The sequence below is a fragment of the Mauremys mutica genome, chromosome 2 (assembly GCF_020497125.1).
Source record: "Mauremys mutica isolate MM-2020 ecotype Southern chromosome 2, ASM2049712v1, whole genome shotgun sequence".
Lineage (NCBI taxonomy): Eukaryota > Metazoa > Chordata > Testudines > Geoemydidae > Mauremys > Mauremys mutica.
The window spans coordinates 290,681,352-290,705,022 of NC_059073.1; the positions used below are offsets into that span (position 1 = coordinate 290,681,352).

At 51.8% G+C, this 23,671-nt stretch overlaps 1 protein-coding gene across 3 annotated transcripts in view; it reads left to right on the top strand.

Moving 5' to 3' along the window:
* PTH1R (parathyroid hormone 1 receptor) overlaps positions 1-23,671 on the top strand; it is a 171,894-nt gene that overhangs the window by 95,696 nt on the left and 52,527 nt on the right. For 2 of the 3 annotated variants that reach the window (XM_045005776.1, XM_045005777.1), the window contains exons 2-4: positions 682-773; positions 14,118-14,131; positions 22,012-22,122. In XM_045005776.1, coding sequence (XP_044861711.1) covers positions 682-773; positions 14,118-14,131; positions 22,012-22,122 — 217 coding nt within the window. Of the gene's footprint in view, positions 1-681; positions 779-14,117; positions 14,132-22,011; positions 22,123-23,671 lie in introns of all 3 variants that reach the window. The other variant, XM_045005775.1, reaches the window with a different exon arrangement.

Genomic DNA, 23,671 nt, shown 5'->3' on the forward strand with positions numbered 1-23,671 from the left:
GGGCTGGGCCAGTGTACCACTGCTATTGTTACCAGAGCGAGCTAGATCAAAGCTACCTCGGGTCTGTCTACACAGGCTGCAGTGTAGACAAATCGCCCTAACTTTCCAAGCTGCCCTGACTCAAGAAGGATGCAGAGCAGCTCAGGAGCAGCGCAGAGAAGGGATTACAGCTTGGCTCCTCCCCAGCTCGCCCCTCGGGGGGAAGTAGTGGATTGGCCATGACTTGCTGGCGGGACTGGCTGCCTCTCTGAATGAGACGCTGTCGCTCACACCAGTTAGGGGTGAAATGCCGCAGACTGCGTTATTGCAGGCGGTCAGGCCACATCGCCCTGATGGTCCCTTCTGGCCTTGCAGTCTTGTTCCGGGAAGGAAGTAAATTACTCCACTTCTTTTGGTGGAGCAGTTCGCCCGCCCTGCGTGTCCAGCCAGCTGGAGAAGATGGGGGCAAGGACGCAGGACTCCGAGCCCTTGCTCACAGCAGGGAGAAGCCTCTGCTCTCTCCACAGCAGCCTGACTCACAATCAGAGCAGTGAGGGGAATGTAGCAAGGGCTCTGAGAGCAGGAGGCTCCGGTGAGGGGCACAGGGGATGCACAGAGCGTCAGTTCCCGGGGCGGCCTGTTCGAGCTCGGTGCTCCGTCTCTGGCCGCTGACGTACCGTGTGCCTCTCTCTCTCTCTGCAGGTGGATGCTGACGATGTCATCACCAAAGAGGAGCAGATCTTCCTGCTGATAAAAGCCAAGTCCAAGTGCGAGCGCCACCTGAAAGTCAAGGTGCAAGGTGAGTGTCCGCGGCGGCGGCTGGGCGTGGGAGCCGAGCGCAGGCACGTCGCATGCGGGCTGTCCCCGGCGAACAGGCCTGGCTTGGGTCAGCGCCTCTTTTCCACTTGCTTTCTATGTCAGGCTGCTAACCGCTGCCAGATGGCAGGAGGGGGCGGGGAGAAAACGCTCTCATGTGAGTGACTACATCTCTGGCCAGCCTGGAGTTCACAGCTAGGAATTACTGGAGCAGTGGCTGCGTGCTGAGGCAGCGTCCCACCCAGCTAGCGCTGCACACACTTCCTGGCCCCACATTGAGCTCCAACCACACATGGGGTATGGAGGAACTAGCCCCCCCCATATCTCACACATACACACACCTTGCAGTGCTGCAGGCCTACAACCCCGAGATCACCTGCTGGCAAAAGCCTTCAGCACCTGAGAGCAAGGAGCGATTCAGGGGCAGATGTATCCAGACATCTGGCTTTCTATGCATCCCCCTCTGGCAAAGCCTGCCTCACGGAGACATACAAATCCAGCTCAGTCTTTATTTCAGGCCTCCACCTTTCCATCAGCAAAATCCTCAACCCCCATTCTCTGATCCTCCTCGTTCTGTTCCCCCCACTGCCCAATTAACACCTCGTTAAACAGCACACCTGCTTTCCCCTGGTGCTCCCGCCCCAGGAGACCACAGCATTTGGTGGAATCTTAACACACGGCATTGCTATTGGAAGATTATTGCAGCAGACTTTCAACCTCCTACCATGAGACCACTGCCCTGTGCATGGACCTCCCATTGCCCAACACTTGCGATCTGACCCCCATCAGACTGCTGGTGTGCAGAGCCCACGGCCTGGCGTGTCTCATTGTTTCCCAGTAGTCTCCCACCTGTCTGCAGCCACCTGTTGCCTCTTGTCGTAGCTTGTCAGCTCTTTGGGGCTGGGACTGTCTTTGTTGACTAGGGCTCCTTGGTGCGATAGTAATAACAATGAATACATAAGACAGCCTCTCCCTCCACAAGTCTAGAAGAAGAGTTTACAATGTACAGGCTTTACAGGCTACAGAAGCCTTTACTGGGAAACATCTGCCAATCTAGAAAAGCGCTCCAGCCATCGAGAGCAGATGTGACCAGCGAGAGCTCCCTTTGCAAACTGGAGGAGGGTCTGATCAGCTGGATGGGGTATCGGGAACCGTGGAATGAAAGGCTGGAGCCTCCATTCCATTAGCCCGAGGGAAAGGAACTGCTTGGCCGCGGCTGCGGAAGCAGAGCTCTGCGGACGCAGCCTTTGCGTTCAGCAGGTTTGTCTGCTCCTTCTCTTCTTTATTGTAAGGCCCTCCCGTGTCTGTGTCCAGTTTGCAGCAGTGCTGCCCGGGGTGCATCGAGGGCGCTGGTCAGCTAGATGGAGGCGCTCAGTTGTGGACCTGCTACCTCACTAGAGGCTCAACGCACGAGCAGCGCGCAGTTCTCAGTGTCAGAGCGATGCGCTGGGATCTGATTGGTCAAAGGCCCCCTGAAACGTGCAGCCAAGCAGTGGGTTGGTTAACTGGGGGTGGGGGCTGACCTGCAGCCTCATTTGTACTTAGCACTGTTGTTTTTTTCAATCAACTGCCCTTAAGGACATAAGAACAGCCACACTGGGTCAGACCAAAGGTCCATCCAGCCCAGTGTCCTGTCTGCCGATAGTGGCCAGTGCCAGGTGCCCCGAAGGGAATGAACAGAACAGGGAATCATCAAGTGATCCAGCCCCTGTCGCCCATTCCCAGCATCTGGCAAACAGTTGTGTGCAAGGCAGCAACCCCAGTCAATCCGGAAAGGACATAATCCGGTCTTTGGATAGTCCAAAGGTTCCCATAAGTTTGAGAGGCAGCACGATCCAGTGGAGAGCGTACTGAACTGGGAGACAGGAGACATTGGCTCTGCTGCTGGCATGGGTGGGACTGGGTGTGTGCAGTGGGGCTGGGCTGAGATGGGGACACTGACAGCATAGGAGCTGATGAGGCTGGGTGTGCGCAGTGTGGCCGTGCTGAGACGGGGAGGCTGACAGCACACGGGGTGGTGGGGCTGGGTGTGCGCAGTGGGGCTGGGCTGAGACGGGGAGGCTGACAGCGCAGGGGGTGCTGGGGCCGGGTGTGCGCAGTGGGGCTGGGCTGAGATGGGTATGCTGACAGTGCAGGGGCTGGTGGGGCTGGGTGTGTGCAGTGGGGCCGTGCTGAGACGGGGACGCTGACAGCGCAGGGGGTGCTGGGGCCGGGTGTATGCAGTGGGGCTGGGCTGAGACAGGGACGCTGACAGCACATGGGGTGCTGGGGCCGGATGTGCACAGTGGGGCTGGGCTGAGACAGGGAGGCTGACAGCACACGGGGTGGTGGGGCCGGGTGTGCGCAGTGGGGCTGGGCTGAGACGGGGACGCTAACAGTGCAGGGGGTGCTGGGGCCGGGTGTGCGCAGTGGGGCCGTGCTGAGACGGGGAGGCTGACAGCGCAGGGGGTGCTGGGGCCGGGTGTGCGCAGTGGGGCCGTGCTGAGACGGGGAGGCTGACAGCGCAGGGGCTGGTGGGGCCGGGTGTGCGCAGTGGGGCCGTGCTGAGACAGGGAGGCTGACAGCACATGGGGTGGTGGGGCCGGGTGTGCGCAGTGGGGCTGGGCTGAGACGGGGACGCTAACAGCGCAGGGGCTGGTGGGGCCGGGTGTGCGCAGTGGGGCCGTGCTGAGACGGGGAGGCTGACAGCGCAGGGGCTGGTGGGGCCGGGTGTGCGCAGTGGAGCCGTGCTGAGACGGGGAGGCTGACAGCACACGGGGTGCTGGGGCCGGGTGTGTGCAGTGGAGCCGTGCTGAGACGGGGAGGCTGACAGCACACGGGGTGCTGGGGCCGGGTGTGTGCAGTGGAGCCATGCTGAGACGGGGAGGCTGACAGCACACGGGGTGGTGGGGCCGGGTGTGCGCAGTGGGGCAGTGCTGAGACGGGGAGGCTGACAGCGCAGGGGGTGCTGGGGCCGGGTGTACGCAGTGGAGCCGTGCTGAGACGGGGATGCTGAACATGGGGCCCTGCCATTTGTTCTCTACGAATCCCTTAGCGCCAGGCCTCCAGGATCTTGTGATTGACCATCCCCTCGTTGGCTATTTTGTCCTCCCGTTTGCCCGTGGAATGACTGTGATGTCTGAGGGGGGCATGTGGGCAGCAGACTCGGGGATAGGTGACCCAGCGGAGCTGCAAACAAGGGTGCTATTGAATCTCACTGGCAAAAAAATAGCTTTGGGAGGACAATGCTCCTCTGCAGAGGCCTATAGATAGTCTCCCTTTAAGAGGCAACAAGAAACTGAGTCATTCCCCAATCTGCTCTGGCTGCAGGAGAAGCGCTGCCCCTCCCAACAGCCTGGCCTGACAGCTGACTCAAATATGCCCTCGAACGGACTCACTTCGCTTGCCTTTAGCAGGTGATAATGTTCCTTTCGCTGCTTTCACTGTGGCTTGTGCTCAGCTAAAGAGCGTCCATGCTCCGTCCGTGCGAAAGCACCTTCACGAGGGACTGCTGGATCCGGGCCTCAGGCAGAGGGAGAGAAAGGAATTGCTGGGGTGGGTTTCCATTTGGGGACGGCGGGACGTTTGTTCAAAAGCACCTAAATATCTAATGAGCCTAGAGCGGAGGTGGGCAAACTACGGCCCGCGGGCCACATCCGGCCCGTGGGACCGTCCTGCCTGGCCTCTGAGCTCCCAGCCCGGGAAGCTCGCCCCCGGCCCCTCCCCTGCTCTGTCTCCTCCCCGCAGACTCAGCGCACCGCCCCACCAGTGCTCTGGCCTGCTGCTCCTGCCAGACAGCGCGGCTGCGTGGCTGGCTCCAGCATGGTAAGGGGGCGGGGAGCAGGAGATCCCAGGGGGCAGGCAGGGGACAGGGAGGAGGGGGTGGTTGGATGGAGTGGAGGTTCTGGGGGGCAGTCAGGGGGTGGAGAATGGGGGCAGGGGGTTGGATGGGCAGCAGAGTGGATGGGGGCAGGGCAATCAGGAAGCGGGGGGGTTGGCTGGGGAGATTAGGGGTGGGGGTCCCGGGAGGGGCAGTCAGGGGACAAGGAGCGGGGGGGTTGGGCGGGTCGGAGGTTCTGAGGGGGGCAGTCAGGGGGCGGGACTTGGGAGGGGGCAGGTAGGGGGCAGGGACCAGGCTGTTTTGGGAGGGCACAGACTTCCCTGCTTGGCCCTCCATACAGTTTTGCAACCCCGATGTGGCCCTCGGGCCAAAAAGTTTGCCCACCCCTGGCCTAGGGGCTTGTCTACATGTGAAACACTCCAGCAAACAGCCACTGCGCCTCTGGAGCGCTTCAGTGTAGCCCTTACCTGTGCCGACAGGAGGGGTTCTCCTCTTGCTGTAGTTAATCCACCTCCCCAAGAGGCAGTAGCTAGGTCAGCGGAAGGATTCCTCCATCGACTTAGTGCTGTCTACACCGGGGGTTAGGTAGGCTTATCTATGTTGCAAAGGGGAGTGGACTTCCCACACTCCTGTGTGACATAGCTGTGTCAACGTAACCTTTTAGTGTAGACCTGGCCTAAGGCCCATTTCCTCTATCTATCTATCTATCTATCTAGATTCTCCTAGAGAGTTTGTGACTGTCATACCTAAGAGGCTCATAACTAAACTCTCCTCTCGAGCTGGTCAAATATTTGCAGATTTTGAACCAGCAACAGAATTTTTCACCGGGACTTGGAATTTTGATGACAATAAAAAGGGAGGACGTTTTGTGAAAATGGCATCCCATTTTTTGAGCAGCTCTTCTTTCCTCCCCTTGCTTTCTTTTCCCCTCCTTCTGTCCTCCCCTTGCTCTGTCTGTCATCAAGGGAGGCCCATGACAGCACCAGGAGGAAGTGATTGTCCACAGTGATGTTCAGTGTTAAATTGCTCGGAACGGGGTGGAGTTAAGGATTGGGAGTGTCAAACATCATCTGGCGTAGGCACCTTCATTTCGCCTTTGGCCATGTGTGGCTGCCTGTTCGTTTCCTCTGGGTTCTGATCTTACACCACCCTGCATAGTTAGTGGTCTAATTGTTTGGAAGGCCCTAACGATTTCGGGGTTTGTGGTGTTGGGGTGAAAACATCGAATTTCATGAGTCTGGGCACCAGTGCTCTCCCCCTTTACCAGAAAGGGACCTGAGGCATGGAGTGATTCAATACCCCACCCGAGGACACAAAGGAGAGTCAGCAGCAGAGCCGAGAACTGAATTCTCATCACCTGAGTCTCAGTCCAGTGCCTTAACCACAAACTCACGCTTCCGGTTGTCCTGGAATTCAAGGTGACCCTCCAGGGACCCCAGTCCAGGTGGACGGAACTGGAGGAAAAGGTTTGTACATGCCCGTGTGAACTGAAACCTCAGGCTGTCAGCATCATGAGATTCAAGAAACCAATCTGAGTTTGAAGCTGGTAAGACAGATCTGATACCCCAGCATTATAATGTCCTGCAAACTTCTAAAATGCCTCCTCTCCCCTATTCAAGCCTACTTTATGGGCCAGATCTCCACTGGTGTAAATCAGTGTAGCTCTATTACCTCTGGCGGAAATACATTGATGGACACCACCTCACTCTTGCTCTATCACTCATTGGCCCGTTCCTTCCTTGGCTCGCATAGGCAAGTGTGAATATTGGTGAGAGATGACCTGAGCTAAGCAGTTCAGCTGGAAGCTACGAACCCCTGGGAAGTTTGAAGGTGTTGAGAGATAGGGGTTTGCTCTGGCCATTGCCAAAGCAGAGACAAGCATCACAGTCCTGATCCTCAGCCCAAGTTCCCTGTAGTTTGGTCGTGGAAGGTGTTGTTTGGCCTCAGATTTTGACTGGGTCTTATCACTGATGTCTGCCCCATTATCTTCCAGACACTTATGCTCGGTCTACACTTAATACCTAAACCGGTGTAGCTATGTCAGTTGGGGAGTGAAAAAACTGCACCCCCTCGCCAATGTAGCTATGGCAGCAAATCCCCCAGTGTAGACCCAGCTATGCTAACAGAAGAGTGCAGATGTTGTTTGGAGAGGTGGCTGTCAGTGTATGCTGTGTCTACACTAGGGAGCTATGCCGGCATTGGCTCTGTAGTGTAGACGTAGCCTAGTGTTAATGCTTTTTTCCCCTTTATCCCTAACTTGAAATCATCAAGGGGAAAAAAGAAGCTGGAGGTAGCTGTGAATTCTGCACAGCTGCTTAGCACAATTGCCCTGAAAAGAAATGACTGAGAGCAAGGTTTGGAGCGGCGGGCTTCCGCAAACACTTACACAGCACAGTCCCAGAGACGTCACACAGCAGAGAACTGGCTCTCTGATTGGAAAGTGTGATCCCGTCCACGCATGGATTTCATTAGCCCTTCCCCGGGAGAGATAAGTATCTTGAATTGAGATCTACGCTTCGCAAGCACAACCCTCTGAAAGCTGGAGCGGCTCATTCTTTGGTCTGTTCCATTTGGCATTTTCTCCTTCTCTGTTCTGGTTTTATTGACTTGTCTCCATTAAATCCACAACAGCGTCTCCTCTCCAGCCTGCGTGACTAGGCAGATGTGCAAGTGTGCTTTGCAACACAGGATGAAGCCAAAAAGCAACAGGTTCCAGGGCAGCTTCTCTTGAAGAACTTGCTCTGTGTTTCTCATCCCTTCTCTGCGGTGGGCGAAGGTGGACAGCATGTGTGTATGTTAGTGGAGGCAAAAGGATATAGGGCATGTGGCTACGTATCTCTCAAACCCTTCCATGCTTTACCATGGTTGGCTTCCTTCCCGTGCCAGGGAAGACTTTTGTGTGGTCTTAGCCCCGGATGGTGGCCCTGGAAAATTGATTAGTGCCCCTGAAACTAGGATTCAGTGATCTAGGAAAAAGGCCACATCACCATCACCTTAAATCAGGTCCAGGGAAGAACACAGACTCATAGACTTTAAGGCCAGAGGGTTCCCATCCGTTTTAGAAGGGGAAAGCTCAAGACAGGTTCAAAGGAGATGCTGGTGAATGCCATGGAGAAAGCATCACAGAGGGCAGAAAGGTGCAAGTCCATTTGTGACTCCCTGCAAGCTGGATCTCGGCATCCCTGCTATGTCAAGCCCTTTCCGTTTGCTCTGGTGCATTAGACACATTCCGCGATGGTTGCTTTGTTACCGGTGGGCCCTGGGCCCTCCATGAGCTATGACTGCAGTCGGAGGACAGGTGCAGAAGGACAGCCTGCCACTGAAGGCATTCTGTCTCTGAGACACAGCGCCGCGGGGGAACCTGGAGGCAGCGTGCAGGACAGCTACGCTTACACTCCTCATGTGGAGCGGTGCTACCTTGTCTACACAGAAACGCACACCGGTTTAAATCGATTCAGTTGAGCCCTTGTGGACAGATGTAAGTCAGTTTAAACCTTAAACCGGTAGCCCGGCTTACAGGTAAACCAGGTGTAAACTAGTATCAGGGTATGTCTGCACTACAGGGATTATAGCAGCACAGCCCGCTAGTGTAGACACAGCCTACGTCAGCTGATGGGGGGGGTTCTCGCTCCGTGTCGGAACACCACCTCCCCACATGAACCTACTGATAGTCCAGGAAAGCATTATTCCGTCGCCATCACTGCATCCACACGGGGGGGTAGGTTGGCATAACTGTGTGTTACAGGGTCCACTCACTGCTAGGGGCTGCTCTGGGGATTAGCTCCTTCCGGGTCGGGGGGTTGGCCCTCCAGCCAGGTCACTTTGTGTGTTTCTCCCTTCCGGGGTATCAAAGGCTCTTCTAACAAACAGGCTCAGGCAGTCTTCCCATTCCCTGCCCAGCCTGGGCCACCTCGCCAGCGGCTGGCAGGGGACCCTGGGTCCCGTCCTCTACTCTGGGTTCCAGCTCGGGGACCCTCTACTCAGTAGCCAAGGTCTGCACCCTCCTGAGCCTTGCTGCCTTTTCCCTGGCTCTCCCCAAATCTCTGGGTTGGTCAGCCTCCCAGGGAGTAACTGCAGCCTACTTCCCTGCCACCCTCTCTGCTATCAGCTTCCTGCCTTTATAAACCCAGCCCACCTAGTTCCTCCTTAGCGGGGCTCCCTCATTCAATCAGGAGATTACGTAGCCACTTGATTCCCCTCAGATGGGGCCTGTCTGGTTAATTGCCCCCCTACTTAGCCTATATTAACCCCTTCAGAGCAAGTGTGGGGTGAACACCCCATCTCACTGTGTCAGGCAGGGATGTGGTTTTTTTCGACCATAGCTATGCTGATGTAACTTTTCAGTGTAGACCAGGCCTAAGAGTGTCTACATACAAAGGCCTGGTCTACACTGAAACATTAGGTCGACCCAGCGATGTCACTCAGCGGTGTGAAAAATCCCCACCCCTGAGCCATGTAGTTAAACTGATTTAATTCCCCATTGACCTAGCTACCAACCCACGGAGAGCTGTATTACTTATGCCAACAGGAGAACTCCTTCCCCATTGCTATATGTAGTATCTATACTGGAGCACTTCAAGTGTAGACAAACCCAAAGTGGCACTGTCTTAGCTAAACTGGTTTCACATGACATCTTTAGGACTTATCTGCACCGGAAAGTTGCACCGGTTTAACTGAAGGTGGATTTTTAAACCGATTTAGTGAAACCAGTGCCAGCCTCAGTGGAGATGCTTTAAAGTGGCTTATTTCAGTTTAGTGTATGTCCGTTGGAAACAGGTTTAAGATAAATCAGTCTTGAACTGGTATAGAAGCATCCGCACAGCCTTTTGGGCAAGTTTAATTCAGTTTAAAATTTATTTAATTCAGTTTAATTTAAAGTGAGGCAACATCCCCATAGACAAGGTCTCAATTAAACGAGTGCACCTCTCTGTGTACGCCAGGGGAAACATTTTCAAAGACACCTACATGACTTGGGAGCCTAATTCCCATTGGCTTTCAATGAAATTGTGGCCATGTCTACACTCTAGTGGCTCCACCCACACAGTTACAGTGCTGCAGCCGTGCTGCTGTAGTGACCTAGTGTAGACGCGGCCTACATCAACAGAAACGGTTTTTCCATTCATGTCCTTAATTCCTCTCTCCAAGAGGCAGTAGCTAGGGGCTTGTCTACATGCACAGCGCTGCAGTGGCGCATTAGTGAAGATGTTACTATGGCGACGGTAGTTAATTCATCTCCAAGAGAGGCAGTAGCTATGTCGACAGGAGACGCTCTTCTGTCACCACAGCGCTGTCTACATCAAGGGCTAGGTCAGTATAAGTGAGGGAGGTGCATTTTTCATGCCCTTGAGCAATGCAGTTATGTCGATGTATGTTCCTAGTGCAGGTCTGGCCCCACCCTTCCATCGACCCAGTCATGTCTACACTGGAGGTTAGGTCGACTGATCTATGTCACAGCGTGCAACATTTTTCACAGCCCTGAGTGACATCGCTAGATCAATCTCATTTTTAAGGGTAAACCAGATCTTACTCTCATAAGAGCCGAAGGGCTGGTGCACGCTGGGAATTTACACTGGCATAGCGATGTCTCTGCGGGCTTGTCTACACTACCATGCGGGGTCGATCTAAGATACACAACTTCAGCTACGTGAATAGCCTAGCTGAAATCGACGTACTTAGATCTATTTGCCGCGGTGTCTTCACGGCGGTAAGTCAATGGCTGATGCTCTCCCGTCGACTCCGCTTGCGTTTCTCGTTCTGATGGAGTACCGGAGTCTACAGGAGAGCGCTCAGTGGTCGATTTATGGCGTCTAGACTAGACGTGATAAATCGACCCCCGCTGGATCGATCGTTGCCCACCAATCCGGCGGGTAGTGTAGACAGGCCCTCAGCGGTAATCCACCCCCCTGAGAGACAGAGTTATGCCAACTTAACCCCTGTGAAGACAGCAGGAGATTGATGGAAGACTTGTGCTGCTGACCTTGCTATCTCCTCTCAAGGAGATGGAGTACCTACGCCAAGCAGTGTCTAAACCCAGAGCTTAGGTCAACTTTACTATGTCTCTTGGGGGTGTAAATTTTTTTGCTACAATCACATGTGCCATTGCAGCACAGACATACCTTTAGGTTCCTAAGTTGCTAAGGCCTTGTGTTTGCTAGGGGGAAAAAGTGTGTCCTCAACACGAGTGAGTTAACACCTGGTGACTGACGCAAAGCAGAATCCTAGTGAAGACAAACCAGTTTGTAGTTTTCACACAAGTCAGCAGATCAAGGTAATCTCTCGCCTCCCGCTTCGACTTGACCTGCTCACCCGTGTTAAACCTACAAACTGCCTTGCCTCCACTAGGATTTTACCTCGTGTTCGTTACCACGTGTCAGCTCGCTTGAGTTAAGAATAAACCTTTTATCGAGTGGAGACACACCCTTTTGAAAATTCTGCCCAAGATCTAAGAAAGTGACATACGCTAAACTGATATAAACCAGGTTTAAATCAAAGTCAGAGTGTCCTCACTGGGGGTAGGGGTTGCATCCAGAGGCAGCGGGCATCATAGGCCAGGGAAGGCTAAGCTTTCCCTCGCCCAGACTGTGGCCACGCCCGCGCTCCGTGTCCCTCCTCCCCCCGGAAGCCGGCGGGGGCTCAGCTCAAGCCGCAGCCTGGAGCTCAGGGCTCGGACAGGGGCTGCGGTGGCCAGGGGCAGCTCAGGCCAGCCCAGGGATCGGGCCCACCACTATGACACCGATCAGCCAGCAGGGGTCGGGCCTGCCAGGGTGGCTCAGGCCAGCACAGCTGCGGCAGCTCCATCTGCAGTGGGGAGGAGGGCGGCAGGGGGCAGGCCTCAGGCAGAGGGGTGAAGTCAGCAAGCTAGCCTCCCCGAATGGGGGGGTTCATCTGCCACTCATGGCTGCATCTGTTTATAAACCAGTGTCATGTTGAATTGGGGTGATGCTGAATATGGACAGGGTCTAAGCAGATTTCAGAGTCGCAGCCGTGCTAGTCTGTATCCGCAAAAAGAACAGGAGTCCTTGTGGCACCTTAGAGACTAACAGATTTATTTCGGCATGAGCTTTCGTGAGCTACAGCTCACTTCTTCGGATGCATAGAATGGAACACACAGACAGGAGATATTTAGACATACAGAGAACATGAAAAGGTGGAAGTATGCATAACAACAGGAAGAGTCTAATCAATTGAGATGAGCTATCATCAGGAGGAGAAAAAAACCCATTGAAGTGATAATTAAGATGACCCATAGAAGGTGTGAGGAGAACTTAACATAGGGAAATAGATTCAATTAGTGTAATGACCCAACCATTCCCAGTCTCTGTTTAGGCCTGAGTTAATTGTATCTAATTTGCATATTAATTCGAGTTCAGCAGTTTCTCTTTGGAGTCTGTTTTTTTTGTTGCAAAACTGCCACCTTCAAGTCTGTCACTGAGTGGTTAGAGAGGTTGAAGTGTTCTCCCACTGGTTTTTGAATGTTATGATTCCTGATGTCAGATTTGTGTCCATTTATTCTTTTGCGTAGAGACTGTCCGGTTTGGCCAATGTACATGGCAGAGGGACATTGCTGGCACATGATGGCATAGATCACGTTGATAGATGTGCAGGTGTACGAGCCCCTGATGGCGTGCCTGATGTGATTAGGTCCTATGATGGTGTCACTTGAATAGATATGTGGACAGAGCTGGCATCGGGCTTTGTTGCAAGGATAGGTCTAAGCAGAGGTGTGGGATTATTCCCAGTGTGTTTTCATGCAGCTCTTCTCTGTGTGTATATTTCTTCTGTGCAGTTCTTGGCCTGGGCATCAAGAGAGGAAGACCCAACAAACAACCAGAAAGAAAAAACCCCACACAACCATCCCCACAAGTATGCAGCTTGCTTGCTTTTGCAGTTTCAATTTTTTTTTTAATTTAGCCGCCAGATGAAAGCCATTCAGTCGGAACAGGAAACCCTTAAAATTTCTTTTATATGTACATAAATATTATATTTCTGCAACGGTGGCTAAGCCGATGCCACCCCAAAGGCAAACCTGGAAGAGGATGAAGCGAAATCCCCAGCTACGAGTCATCAAACATTTCCCACCCCCATGAATTAAAAGCCTGTCTTGCCCTGTGCTGGAAAACCAGAAGGGACATTTTGTAGCGGGAGAGAGATTTTTACACAAGCCTCTAATTAGTCGAGGCCAGTGGTGATCCCGGAGTGCTAGGTGTTGCAGTTTGCATTGCAAGGGCTTGTTTTTTTAATAAATAAGCCTCTTATTTGCTAGGGAGATGGGGTTATTTTTAGTCAAGAAACCTTGACTGTTTATCCAAGGTATGTGTGTTGGCTGCCTGAATTACGGGTCCATTGTCCCTACGGGCCCCCTCCCCATGCCCAGGCTTTCTTAGCAATGGGGGGAGGGGTAGCTCAGTGGTTTGAGCATTGGCCTGCTAAACCCAGGGTTGTGAGTTCAATCCTTGAGGGGGCCACTTAGGGATCTGGGGCAAAAATTGGTCCTGCTAGTGAAGGCAGGGGGCTGGACTCAATGACCATTCAAGGTCCCTTCCAGTTCTAGGAGGTTGGTATATCTCCACTTATTACCTTTAACAACATGGAGCTGTGGCTTTCCTACCAAGCGTGCTCAATCCTGCCGGGTGCAGGGCACCTCCTAGGAGATGCTGAGAGCCCTCAACTCCCCTTGAAGTCAATGGAGACGCAGGCTCTCAGCACCACTCATGATAGGGCCTAAGAACCACAGATTTAAATGTCCTGCCAGCTTTTATTGAGCCGTCCCCTCGGCTGTGCTTATCCCAGCATGCCACCCTTTGCATCCTCCATGATCTTAGTATGCGAAGGCCTTGATCCAAAGACTGCCGGAAGTCAGTGCAAAGACCTTCCTCTGGATCAGGACATTCATAAGTAGTAAGGGAAACATCACAAAGTTAACCTCCCCCAGCAGAACAACAAAGGCACATTGACATACCCAGGTTATTCTAGGTAGGGGACAGCTTGGTTAAGGATCCGTTTGTTTCAGTCACCTGGTATTGCTCATCTATACACAGGTCACAAATGCTTTGGGGCCCGGGGCCATCTCTTTGTTCTGTGCTTGTACAGTGCCTAGCACCAGGGGGTCCTGATCCAGGACTCGTCCTGTATGCTACCGTAGTAATACTAATAATAATGAAGAAATTAAACACGGGTGAAAACAAGACATAAGAAAAAGGAATTGCCAGGAGCAGAACACACCAGGGGTCCGTAGATAGGAGTTAAGAGCAGCTGGAAGGATGGCCTGGTGTTAAGGATTTTTAACCTGAGGTTTATAAGCTGCAGAGTCAGTTCCCTACCCAGACTCCCTTGCTCACGCTGTGCCTCAGTTTCCCTCTTCTAAAAATGGGGATCATAGCACAGCCCTGCCTCCCAGGGATGTGAGAATGAATGTACTAAAGGGGATGAGGTGCTGGGGCCAGATGAACGAGCAGTGATGTTTAGCAGTCCATGACACTGTTATTTATTTAAGGCACAGCAGCACCCGTGTGCATGGCGGCATAATGAAAATGTGAACGCAAGGTCCCTCCTCAAAAGCATTTACCACCCAAGGCCCTGATGATGCAGGCTGTAATGGGCGGGGGCCCACCCACTGCAAGCTGCAGGAGCGGGGCTTAAAAGCCCCAATTCTGCAAATCCTTAGCTGCCAGAGTAGCCCTAAATGGGCACCAGAGAGACGAGAGGTGGGGCGCAGCGAAAGCTCATGGATGAGCCCTGATCTCTAACCGTAGGCTGTGCCGTGATTATTAACAACAATCATTTTGCTGATCAGCTAGCAGCTCTCCCAGGTTTACACCTCCCGGGTGAACTTTGTTTTAAAGAGACACTGGAAGGGGGAGAGGCTTATTTGAGCATAAGCTTTCGTGGGCTACAGCCCACTTCACCGGCTGCATAGACTGTTTCGGATGTTTTCTGTGATCTGTGCTCTCCTGTGATGTACGCGATTCACTAGAAAGCATAAAGTTGCCAGACTGAACAACGCGGGTGAGGCGTTTTTTCCGGCGTGCTGGGCTCTGCAGCACGCAGAAAGCTGCAGATACAGGCAGAGACTGGCATGTGTCCAGAGACACAGGTGTGAGCGCGCTCACACGCACGCTCACCCGGATATACAGTCACACGCACTCACCCAAATGGACCCCCCTCCCCTAGCACTCAGCGCAAACACAGAGCCAGCCGGACATGTGCCCAAGTACACTCATCCGCACACACACACACACCCCTTCAAACCGACACCTATTCCCAGACACACACAGCTGGCAATGCAGCTGCAGGCCCAGACAAACACCCCCGTACAGACGCACATCCCACCCGGACCCCCCTCCCTAAGGCCCGGGTCATTTTTTTGGGTTGCTCCTCCCTGCTTGTTTCCAATCCGCTGAATGTCCTTCCCGTAATAGAGTGACCACAATTGGACACCGTATTCCAGATGCGGTCTCCCTGGTGCCGAGCACAGTGCCAGAATAACTCGGGCTGATTTATATTCCATACCCCCAGATAAACACACTGCCAAGCGGCCGCGCAGCTGGTTTCAATGTGTTCTCCACATGTATGCGACGCTTGCACAAAGACCGGACGGGGGTGGGGTAGGAAATCTAGAAGGCAAGTGAGCACATCCCTCGGTGGATGCACCCTGAGCAGCGGAAACGTGTAAAGGCTTCAGGGTGCAATTGTCTCTCTGCGGTCAGCTTCCTGAGGGCATCTCTGCAAAGACCCCCCTTCCTCCCTGGCTGTTCTGGGTTCAGCGGGGCCCCCCTGTCCCACAGTGCCAAGCCGTCTGGGTTCATCAGCACCAGCAAGAGTGGCGTCCTGTGAGGCCCTTTCGCCAGAGAGCTCTCAGCTTTAGTGGGGCGTTTTGGATTACGAAAGGTTTTGCAGCCGCGGCCTCAGAAGAGGTATTTCTTTGATTGCGTGCAGTGTAGTTGTGGCCGTGTCGGTCCCAGGAGATTGGAGAGATGAGGTGAGGGAGGTAATAGCTTTCACTGGACCAACGTCTGGTGGTGAGAGAGACAAGCTTCCGAGCTACACAGAGCTCCTCTTCGGGGCTGGGAGAGGTCCTCGGGGCATCACAGCAAAATGCAAAAGCCAGGTCACCGCAGGACAGGGGAGAGGCACCAGGGCATTAACCCATGCCAGCCCCTGCTCAGCCGGGGCTGCCTCTTACCTGCTGGCAAGCTCCTTGTCCGGCTGCAGCAGGTCCATCCCAGCCCTGGCACAGAGGGAGCCCAGCTGGGGGTGGGGAGGGAGATGGAGAGGATCCAGTGACCGAGGGGTAGAGAAGAGGAGAGGAGAGAATGACAGGGGCGGGGCCTTGGCGGAAGAGATGGAGGAGGGGCAGAGCCTTGGGGGGAGAGGCAGAGAAGGGGGCGGAGCCTCAAGGCAAGAGGTGAAGCAGGGGCAGGGCCTTGGGGGGAAGAAGTGGGGCACGGTCGGGGTCTTGGGTGGGTCCAGATACTAGAAATTAGAAAGGTGACAACCCTATTGTTGAGCATAAGTAGTTAGTCTATTTTGTAAGGGACCATTCAAGATAGAATGGCCTCTTAACACCTCTGCGGTCATAGGACAAAAAGAGGGGTTAGCGGTTACAGACTGTTGTAATCAATCACAATTCCAGCATCATCCTTAGAGGCCCCATTGTGCTAGGTGCTGTACATACAAATAGGAAGAGACAGTCCCTGCCCCAAAGAGGCAGCAGTCTAAGTACCCAAGATGGACAAAGGGTGACCAGGGTGCAGCGTTCTAGGAGTAGCGGTTAGGGCTTTGGTTAAGGAACTGGACGGGGAAGGCCCGAGTTCAATTCTTGTCTCCCTATGTGAACTTCAGCCACTCTCTGGTTGTTAGAAACGAGGATGAGACCTGCCGTCAGGGCCGGCTTTAGGATGGGCGGGGCCCGATTCAAAAGAGCTGCCGCCGAAATGGCAGCTCAGTCGGTTGCCGCTGTGTCTGGCAGCACTTCGTCGGAGGGTGCGGGTCCCACATCTGCTCACGTTTGGGTTCTTTTGCACCTTCTCTGAAGCATCAGTCCTGGCCACATATGGACCACCGGTCTGATTCTATGTATTTGGTATCCTCTTTTGGAGGGAAGACGCACTGGGAGTTCTGGCTGGATCAGCTATACAGCTGAATTGGCCACAGAGGTTACTGATGAGCTCCCAAGAGTTTAGGCAGGATAGAGCCTGGGATTTCTTACTCCTGAAACTCGGGTCCCTATCCTTCGAGCGAATTAGCTGTAGCAGCCCCTAAAGGGGAATGTGGTTGCACACATGCAAATGTGTGTGCCGTGCGATCCAGTAGAGATCACTGATCCACATGTACCCGAGATAAGCGCTGCTAGTGTGCTCACCCGAGCCCTTGCTCAGCTGAAGCAGGGAAAGAGCCAGACACCAGGGTCAGGTATGAGAAGGAACAAACGTCCCCAAAGATAGCGCAGCATCCTCACGCATCTGCATCCTCCCACCCCCGGTCTAGCATCCAGAATGGGAAGCGTCTGTAAAGCTGTCAGAACCGCTCAGCCCACACCCTGTGGAAAAGCAGGCGTCGGGGCTTAGTGTTTACCCAGGCTGTTTGTTTATAATTTTTATAGTGTGTGTGTAAAGCTCCAACCCAACAGTTCCTGCACGTCCCCTGGCGTTGTCTCCCTGCCTGACTTCCAGGTGGCTGGGGGAAAGGCTCAGCAAAGATTTTTTTTTCAGCAGAGAAATGGTCTGACACACCATTTTACTGCATGAATCTTTAACCAAATCCCCTACCTCCCTCATTAAAGCAATCCGCAGTGGGTGCAAATTGGCATAGATGTGTTGGAGTTAATAGAGCTGCACTGATTTTCACTAGTGACATGACCAACATTCAGTGTATGTATATGTTATATACACATGTGTGTGTATATCTGTGTCTATGTACCTGCCCATATATATATATATGTGAAACACCACCAGACTCTGGTAGTCAGCAGGCAGGACTGAACCAGGGCATTCGGGAGCTTAGTGCATGAGCTGCTACTGCATGAGCTATCTGGCAGCTAGCTAAGGCTGTAGTTGATTCATTAATCTCTAAGGGTATGTCTACACTACCCGCCGCATCGGTGGGTAGCGATCGATCTATCGGGGATCGATTTATCGCGTGTAGTGTAGATGCGATAAATCAATCCCTGATCGCTCTTCCATCGACTGCTGAACTCCGTGGCAATTGATCCCGCGCCGTGAGGATGCGAGGTAAGTCAAACTAAGATACGTCGACTTCAGCTACGCTATTCCCGTAGCTGAAGTTGCATATCTTAGGTCAATCCCTCCACCCCGCCCAGTGTAGACCAGGCCAAAGTGGTCTCGGCGCCACTACATGGGACAGAGCACCACACCCAGGAGGTGTGTGGGTTACATATATAACATATATACCCTGCGTATTTATTCCTGTTTTCTTTGGAGGTTATACAGTTTGTTGTGAGTTACATTTTAATTGTGTCCTGTTTATTCCGGGAAAAGCTCCTTTTAGGCCCTCTGACACAAACATAACATGCATGCACGTATATGTACTCAAATATATTCTTACCCCTCTCTATACTGCTGCTCAGAGTGATGCAAGCAGCTTCTTTCAGTCCTAAAGGTGCATTCTCTTTGTTGAAAAGAAAAATCCTCATAAGCTTTTACCTGGTCAGTTACAATAAAGCTGATCCCCTCTGGTTATCTGTATTCAGTATTCTGCAGTGGACCCGAAAATTGAGATGTCTTAGGAAAACTAGCATTTAGTTTTTGCAATGCCCGAAAGCAGGTGGTTGAAACTTTTTAATGAAAAATTCTCCAGCTGAGAAATGGTCTTTCAAAAAACTTGTCTTGAAAAATTGTCGGCTCACGATTTTTTATTTTTTTTCAATGTTTGTTATTTATCATTTTTCAATTTATTCTCTCTCTTTTCTGTCTTTTTTTTAAATCATTTTTTTAAATGACTGGTAAAAGAGGAAGGAAGAAGGGGGAGGGAAAACAACAAAAATTAAAATGATAAAACAAAACAAAAAAATGCTGGGGGGGAGGGAAAGTGGTAAAAAAACCCCAAAACAAACAAAAAAAATGGTCCCTTTTGAACCGTGCAAAATGAAAACAACTTTTGAAACATTTTGTGAATTTTTTTCATCCATTTTTTTAACCAGCTCTAGTGTGAATTGCTGTACAAAACAACAACTATAATAATTAATAATACCTGGCTCTTACATAGCATGTTTCATCTGCACAACAAAGCCACAATAAAACAAACCTTTTAGTGAGGGTCAGAAACTGCTCGTAAATGTCACCTGAGACAGACGTGGGTATTAAACTAACAAAAGTCTAATGGGGACAGGTAAGGCAAAGGGCCCGATAATAACATCATGCAGTTACTCAGGTCAGGCATGTTTGATGTTCCTGTTTTAAAAAATATTTCCTGGGTGTATTCAGGCACTTCCTGTTGTCAATAAGGGTAGAGGAATAATTTAATTCAACTTTTCATTAGTTTTGACAGATGCTTCTAAAGACGATGAAAATACTTTGCCCTATTTAGTACTGTTTGTTCAAAAGTCTCAAATCCCTTCAGAAACACAGCTTTATAAACACCAAACCTCAGTGCGGGACCGAAGTATTATTGTATCCATATCACAGATGGACAAACTGAGGCACAGAACTAGTTAGGGTGTGATCCAACTTCCATGAAAGTCAGCCGGAATCTTTTAATTGATTTCAATGGCAGCTCGTTTGGGCCCAGATCCACACAGGTATTTAGACCCCTAATGTCCACTGGAACCAATTGGCATTCGGAGCCTAAATACCTTTTGTTGCATCTGGGCCTTGGTCTCTCAGTGACTTAATTAAAAATTGCAGCAGGTCAGAAGCAACAGAACCCAGGAGTCCTGACTCCCAGTTTGATAGTCTGATCACTGTGCGTTAGCCTCATCAGTCTCCAGCATTTCTGTTGAACACACTAGCTGGGAAATAATTGCACACCTCGCTAGTTCGGAAGCATCAATTTCCCTTCCATGCACAAAGTGAGGAGCTACCACTGAAGACAAATGTTAGAAGAGAAAGTGCAGTACAACGAGGCTTGGTAGAATTTGATTTATATTTTTTTATAATTTCAATGAATAATTTCTCTGTTTACTGAAAAGCATTTTTAAACTCTTTTTAATTTCAATTTTCACAGACGGTGTTTTCAGCTGTTTTTTCCTCTTTTTATCCAGTTCAATTTTCACAGTTTTGGGACATTAAAGCGGGGCAGAGACAATCATTATTTAATGACTGCAGACATTGAGAGTCAAAAAACGTGAGCGCTTTATAACCGGTACAGCACAAATGGTCAATATCACATGTCAAAATATGCAAAGTAAATCTCCTTCCACCAAACGTCAATGAGCAGGATTTTTCTTACTTTGCCTATCTGTACGTTTCGATTATTGGTGATGGGAAAAAAAATTGGTTGCTTTGTGTGTGTGCAGTGAAATCAACATGTACTGATAAAAAGCTAATTCTGCCAAGCCTAGGTACGACTAATGGAAATTGGGTATGTACACCCATTCTCTCTTTAACTTGGCCCAATGGAATGTAGATCTCTGCTTTCTGCATGTCATGCCAGTGCTGGAGACACCTGCTCACTCTATACTGGGACTTCAGTTTCCTATTACTGCCAATCTGCCATCTTTCATCAGCACTAAATTAAAGATAAGAAATCAATAGTTAAATTGTGTGTCATTGTATGCCCTAAATTACCAGCATATTGAATCATGCTCTGTCATCCCTAAACCCAAAGGGGAGAAAATTATCTAGGATACTTTTTTTAAGGAATCCTGCGTTGTTCTTTAATCATACGAAAGCATATGCATTAGAAAGAATAAATTACTTGAATGACTGAAAGACTGTTGATGGCCTAGCTTTGATGTTAATGGAAGAACATCATCTCTGTGAGCTTGGAACATTTGTTGTGTCTTTAATAATGGAACGCTGTCACAGATGAGAAGAATGTGCTGTATTCCATTCTGGTTTTATCGCTGCAGAGTGTCTTTAGACCAGACACTGAGAATCTAGCTCTGCTGGGAGTATCAGTCTGCAGTGCAGTAATTGCTAAAGAGGGGAAAGCTGCCTCCTGCAGCTCTGAAATTAAAACAGAGTGGGGCCCGTCTGTGTGCGTCTGTCTGCATTTGTTTTCCTTTCAGATGGGTTCTTGGGGCATGATCCTGAAAGATTCTGAGCAGTCTGGACCAGCTGGTCCAACCCAGCAAAGTATTTAAGCAAGTGCTTAATTCTAAGCACGAACATAATCCCACGGAAGTGAATGGGACTACTCAGGTACTTCAAATTAAGCGCATATTTAAGCACTTTGTTGGACTGGCGCAGAGAGCTCAGCACTTTGCAGGATTGAGTCCTTTCATACCATATATTGCTGCGAGCCAGTTGTGGATAGACTAGGAGATTCTGAAGGGTTTTCACCCCTACTTTCAAGGGAATGCTGAAAACCAGAGCTGGGTATACGCTCCATCTTAAGGCAGCACAAGCGATGTCACTTAGGGGTGAAAATAAGTCACTCCCCTGAGTGATGTAAATTACACCGACCTAAGCGCTGGTGTGGACAGTGCGAGGTCAGGGGAGACCTTCCCCTGCTGACATAGTTACTGCCGCTCGTGGGGGCTGTAGTAAGTACGTTGATGAGAGAGCGCTCTCCCGTCAGCTTCGGGCATCTGCACTAGCATCACTACAGCAGCGCAGATGCATTGGTGCAAGCTCTGCAGTATAGCTATAGCCTAGGTCAATTACCATGGCCGTCCCGCTCATCAGAGGATAGGCTGGGCAGTTCTGAGCATGGACAGCAGTTGGCTTCATCGGGTGTTGCTTGTACCAACAGGTGATTAGAAACAAAAGAACATAGAAAGTGCTACACCGGACTGCAGGACCCCCCCGACCTTGCACAGGGCTGGGCAGCCAGCAGCCGAACCTGACCCCAGGAGTGGAGCCCTACCTAAAACCTGGGGATGCTGCAGCATCCCAGCCCCCCCCCACTTCCTCACTGCCCAGAGCCCCGTCACAAACCTACCCACTCTCCCACTCCCTGCATCACTCACCGGCCCCCTGCTGGCAGGAGCGCTCATGCAGGCTGCAAGGCGCTGTCTCCCCCTCAGCCACCCCTGCCCCCTGCCAGGCCAGGGCAGCACATTCTGAATTTTTTTAGCACGCAGCTGGGCCACAGCTGAGTGCTAATTGGGCCAGATTTGGGCCCTGCAGTTAATTCTAGCTGGGAGAAGGCCCTCTCCGGGCAGTGAATATCCAGGAGGCAGCTGGCACACTACACTTCTGAGGACGCTATGTCGGTGCAAGCCACGGAATGCTGCAGGCTCAGTGACTTCTCTTGTTTTCGCTTCTCTCCCGCAGATGGTTTCTGTCTGCCCGAGTGGGACGGCATTGGCTGCTGGCCCGAAGGCATGCCCGGCAAAGTGGTGGCCATGCCGTGTCCTGAGTACATCTATGACTTCAACCACAAAGGTAATAAAGCTCCTTCCCAAACGCCAGGGGAACCTTTTGGCCTGCAGCGGGGAGGGATGTAGCTGAGGACTAGAGAGCCGGGCGTTGGCCTGGGGAACCTTTCCCCTCTTGAACGGTGTCCTGGGTTTACCACTCCCCCCCGGCCCTTAAACTGTATCCTGGGAATCAGCCTTTAGTGCCCCGGCCTCCAGGGGGTCCCGTTTTGCCATAAGGGTAGGCCAGATGGCCTCAACACCTCCTAGACTGGGCCTTCGGGGTCCAGCAATCCTGGTGTCTCAGCATCAGAGCAGACTCCCAGTTAGGGACTTTCTACCCCTTTCGGGGATCAATGCACGTCAGTGTTTGCAGATTTTCACAGCCCCCTGGACTACAGCATCTGGGAGCGCTTAGGTGAGCATCGAGAAGCACAGGTGAAGGCGGAGTCTGAAGCCAGAGCTCCGCCAAGCCAAACTGCTGCAGAATCCATCTCGGCTCTGTGCCTCTTTGTCTCTGAGTCCGGAGTGAGAGCCCCTGTGTTGAGAGAACCTGTTCTTGTCACAGGCACCTGACACCTTCAAATCCTTGTTCTCCAGCTCAGGGCTTTTTGTTCTGCTTCCATGCAGGGAAGTGAGGAGAAGCAACTGGCTCTGGGAGTTGATCTTCGGTTATTAAGGTTCCTCTTGTCAGGGTAGGGCCTGTGTTGATTCCAGCCCCGTCAGCCTTAGTGGCTCAGACACTTTGCCCTGATCGCCGCTGTTGCAAGGACAGAATTAATTCTCACCCCATCCCCAGAAGTAGTGACGCAACGCGGATGGGTGCGGGATCCTACAGATAGAGTGTAAAAGTATTACAGAAAATTCCAACTGTCGTCACCGATGGCGGCTCCACTCCAGCTCCTGAGGGCAGTGACCCTGTGACATTGGTGTGGCTGCACCGGTCTCATTCCGCATTACAAAGCTACCACACTAGTGGAGCCGAGACCACAGTTTGGCTAGACGGTGTCTAATTTTTTTAAAAAACAAAAAATCCTTGGGCCTGTTTCTCAGTTGCTCTGTACTTGAGCTGGGCGCAGGACCGGAGTTGGTGGGTAAAACCATTTTTGTGCTCCCCCCATTCTGGGCTATGCAGGAGTCTGCTTGGTCCCTGGTGTGAATAAGAGCAGCCTCAAGGCTGCTCTACCTTATGCATGCTTCCCAGGGCTCCCAGGAAGCCGAGACTAGCCACTGTGTAGTAGACTACATCCACAACCCTCCCACAGGCCCACTGTGGGCGAGACTGGGAGCTGGGCCAGCGTAGAATCCTTATGCCAGAACTGCAGCTGCCAGGGAGGTTTTTCTGCACATCCACTTAAAGGCCCCCTTGTGATACGTGGAAGGGAAAGAAGGGTGGTCTAGTGGTTGGAGCACTGGACTGGGGCACTGGGTTGTATTCCTGGATTTGCCACAGGCGCTCTGGCTGACTCTGTGCTGTATCTGTCTTCCCTCTTGGTAACAGGGGTGCGACAAAGAAAAAAAATCGATTCCTAATTGGAAGGCGCTAAGATTGTACAGTGATAAGGGCTAGAGATGTA